At 42.0% G+C, this 2,338-nt stretch overlaps 2 protein-coding genes across 2 annotated transcripts in view; one reads left to right on the top strand and one right to left on the bottom strand.

Annotated features, from left to right (window-relative positions):
- Positions 1-2,338, bottom strand: part of LOC101845321 (ankyrin repeat and SOCS box protein 18) — a gene marked incomplete at its 3' end in the record, with an annotated part of 25,053 nt that overhangs the window by 18,330 nt on the left and 4,385 nt on the right.
- LOC101845542 (cytochrome P450 2U1-like) lies at positions 1,071-2,183 on the top strand. Its single transcript, XM_005097607.1, has one exon. The coding sequence runs from the start codon at positions 1,071-1,073 to the stop codon at positions 2,181-2,183; it is 1,113 nt and encodes a 370-aa protein (XP_005097664.1).

The following is a 2,338-nucleotide window of genomic DNA, read 5'->3' on the forward strand; positions in this document are numbered from 1 at the left end:
ATAATATTATAATAATAGTAATAAATAGCCCTGATATAGCGTGCTATCCCATAAACGTTTTGGTGACACGACACGGTGGAATCAGACGCTGGTCAGTTTCTGAGCTAATAGATAGAGTTATTGGTATCATCTTTTAACTTTTGTCATTGTTCTCGTCGTTTTTTAATGAAAAATATCCATCTATCCGGAAGAGAAGTCGAGATATGTGTCATTGAAGGAGGTAGGGGTTGCCCCGGGGCAGAGGTAAAATTAGCGAGAAAATGGCCGCAAAGGTTGGGTGACTTTAAACATTTAAATGTCCTAGGAAATTGCAAATTTACTATTTTTTGTACCGCTCAGTAACGTTTTCAACAAAATTCGACAGCAAATGTGTTTTCAATGGACGTAAAAGGAGTTAAGGCAAAAGAAAAGTCGATGAAAAATGAGTGCTCTACATGCAGAAAAGTGTCGATTTCTCCCATTTCCAAATTTTGACGAGCGCCTGATTTCACCACGATGCCACACTTATAGGCTCTAAGTAAGCACTTGTAAATGTTTACGACCCCCCTCCCTCTATCTCAGAGGCCTCAACTAACTTCTTCTCTGAAGCTGTTTGAAAACGCGCTGTACATATTTATCTTTCAGGACGTGGGTGGTTGGAGGGTGCTTTGGTGTGGTTCGCTACTTCTTTCCTATCAAACATCTCTCGTCCTCATCCCCCTCCTCCCTTTTTGTGTTTGTTACTCTTGCAACACCTATAGATGGCTGCTTGCACTGTATGCTTCCCAGGAATTTGAGGTTGTTCTAGAATGCTCTCATGTCTGCTGGGGTAATAGTATAGATTGTGAAGCGCATAGAGCTTGCTATTTAGTGGGGATTTGCGCTATACAAATGCTATCTATCTATTATTATTATTAATATTATTATTATTATTATTATTATTATTATTATTATTATTAACAGTCGTAAGAAGGTAACTAAAAATAAACTTTCAGGCGACAGGGTTCCCGGGGAAAGGTCTAGTCTCCTCCACCGGTGCCAGCTCCAAAGAACAAAGAACCGTGACTCTGTCCATCTTGAGGGCTTTCGGGATGGGCACAAACATCCTGGTCGAAAACATCCAAGAAGAGGCATCTCATTTTGTCCGTCACCTCAAGAGTTTCCGGGGTCAAGCGGTTGATCTGCGCGTTCCAGTAAGTATGGCAACTGCGAATGTCATGTGTGAGATTTTATTGGGGCGCAGGTACAATTATCACGATCCGGAGTTCGCGGAACTCATCAAGACTGTTTTGAAGTTTTTCAAAATGCTTTTCACGACGAGTGTGGTCAACTATTTCCCTTTTCTGAAATACTGCCCCGGGGATTTATTCGGAGCAAAGTTCGCGAAAGAGTGCACGAGTGGGCTTGTGAAAACGTTTGCCCAACATTACGCGCTGCACGAGAGAGAAAAGAAACCAGCTGGAAGAGACAAATCTAAGGACAAGGATAATAACAATAACGATAATATGATAGCCGCTTTACTCCAAGAAAAGAAAAGAAAGGTTAACAATGGAGAGGAAACGTTTCTCGATGAAGGTAATATCGTGAGAACTATTACGGATCTATTTATAGCCTCGACGGAAACGACAAGCTCTACTTTACTGTGGGGTATTCTCTTCCTCATCAGACATCCCGAGGTCCAGGAAAATATTTACGAGGAATTATGCAGAGAGATCGGGGCAGACACCGCTGTGAGACTACAAGACAGGAATAAGCTACCATATATCAACGCTGTTATCATGGAGACCCAACGATTGGCCAATATCGTCCCCCTCACGATGTACACATGCGCAAAGTCGACGGAAGTGGGAGGTTACGTCATTCCTTCCGGCGCATCTGTACTCGTAAGTCTAGACTCAGTCTTGATGGACACAAACTTGTGGGGTTCCGACGCAAAAGAATTTCGCCCAGAAAGATTTTTCAACACCGAAGGAAAGCTCTGCGCTCGAAAAGAGCTCATTCCGTTTTCTATAGGCAGAAGATCTTGTATTGGAGAGGCTTTTGCCAAAATGGAGCTCTTCTTGTTTCTCGCCATTTTGTGTCAAAATTTTAAGTTTCTCCCCGCTGATTCACTTCCATGTCAATCCCCTGTGTTCGGGCTCACCCAAACTCCCCGAGAGTTTAAGGTTCGAGTCTTAAGTAGAAACAATGCTAGTTCTGAATAAATGAGGAACGTGTTTAGAGACATTGTCACTGCTCTAATTGAAGGTCTTGACTGTGTGGGAAATAGAGAAGATTGTTTTGTGATTTGTATATCTGTGTGTGTGTATGTATGTATGTATGTATGTATGTATGTATGTATGTATGTATGTATGTATGT

Source organism: Aplysia californica, unplaced genomic scaffold (assembly GCF_000002075.1).
Source record: "Aplysia californica isolate F4 #8 unplaced genomic scaffold, AplCal3.0 scaffold00158, whole genome shotgun sequence".
NCBI classification, from domain to species: Eukaryota; Metazoa; Mollusca; class Gastropoda; order Aplysiida; family Aplysiidae; genus Aplysia; species Aplysia californica.

Excerpts from the sequence above, each read along its gene's own strand:
- LOC101845542 (XM_005097607.1), top strand. The coding sequence starts at position 1,071 with ATGGGCACAAACATCCTGGTCGAAAACATCCAAGAAGAGGCATCTCAT.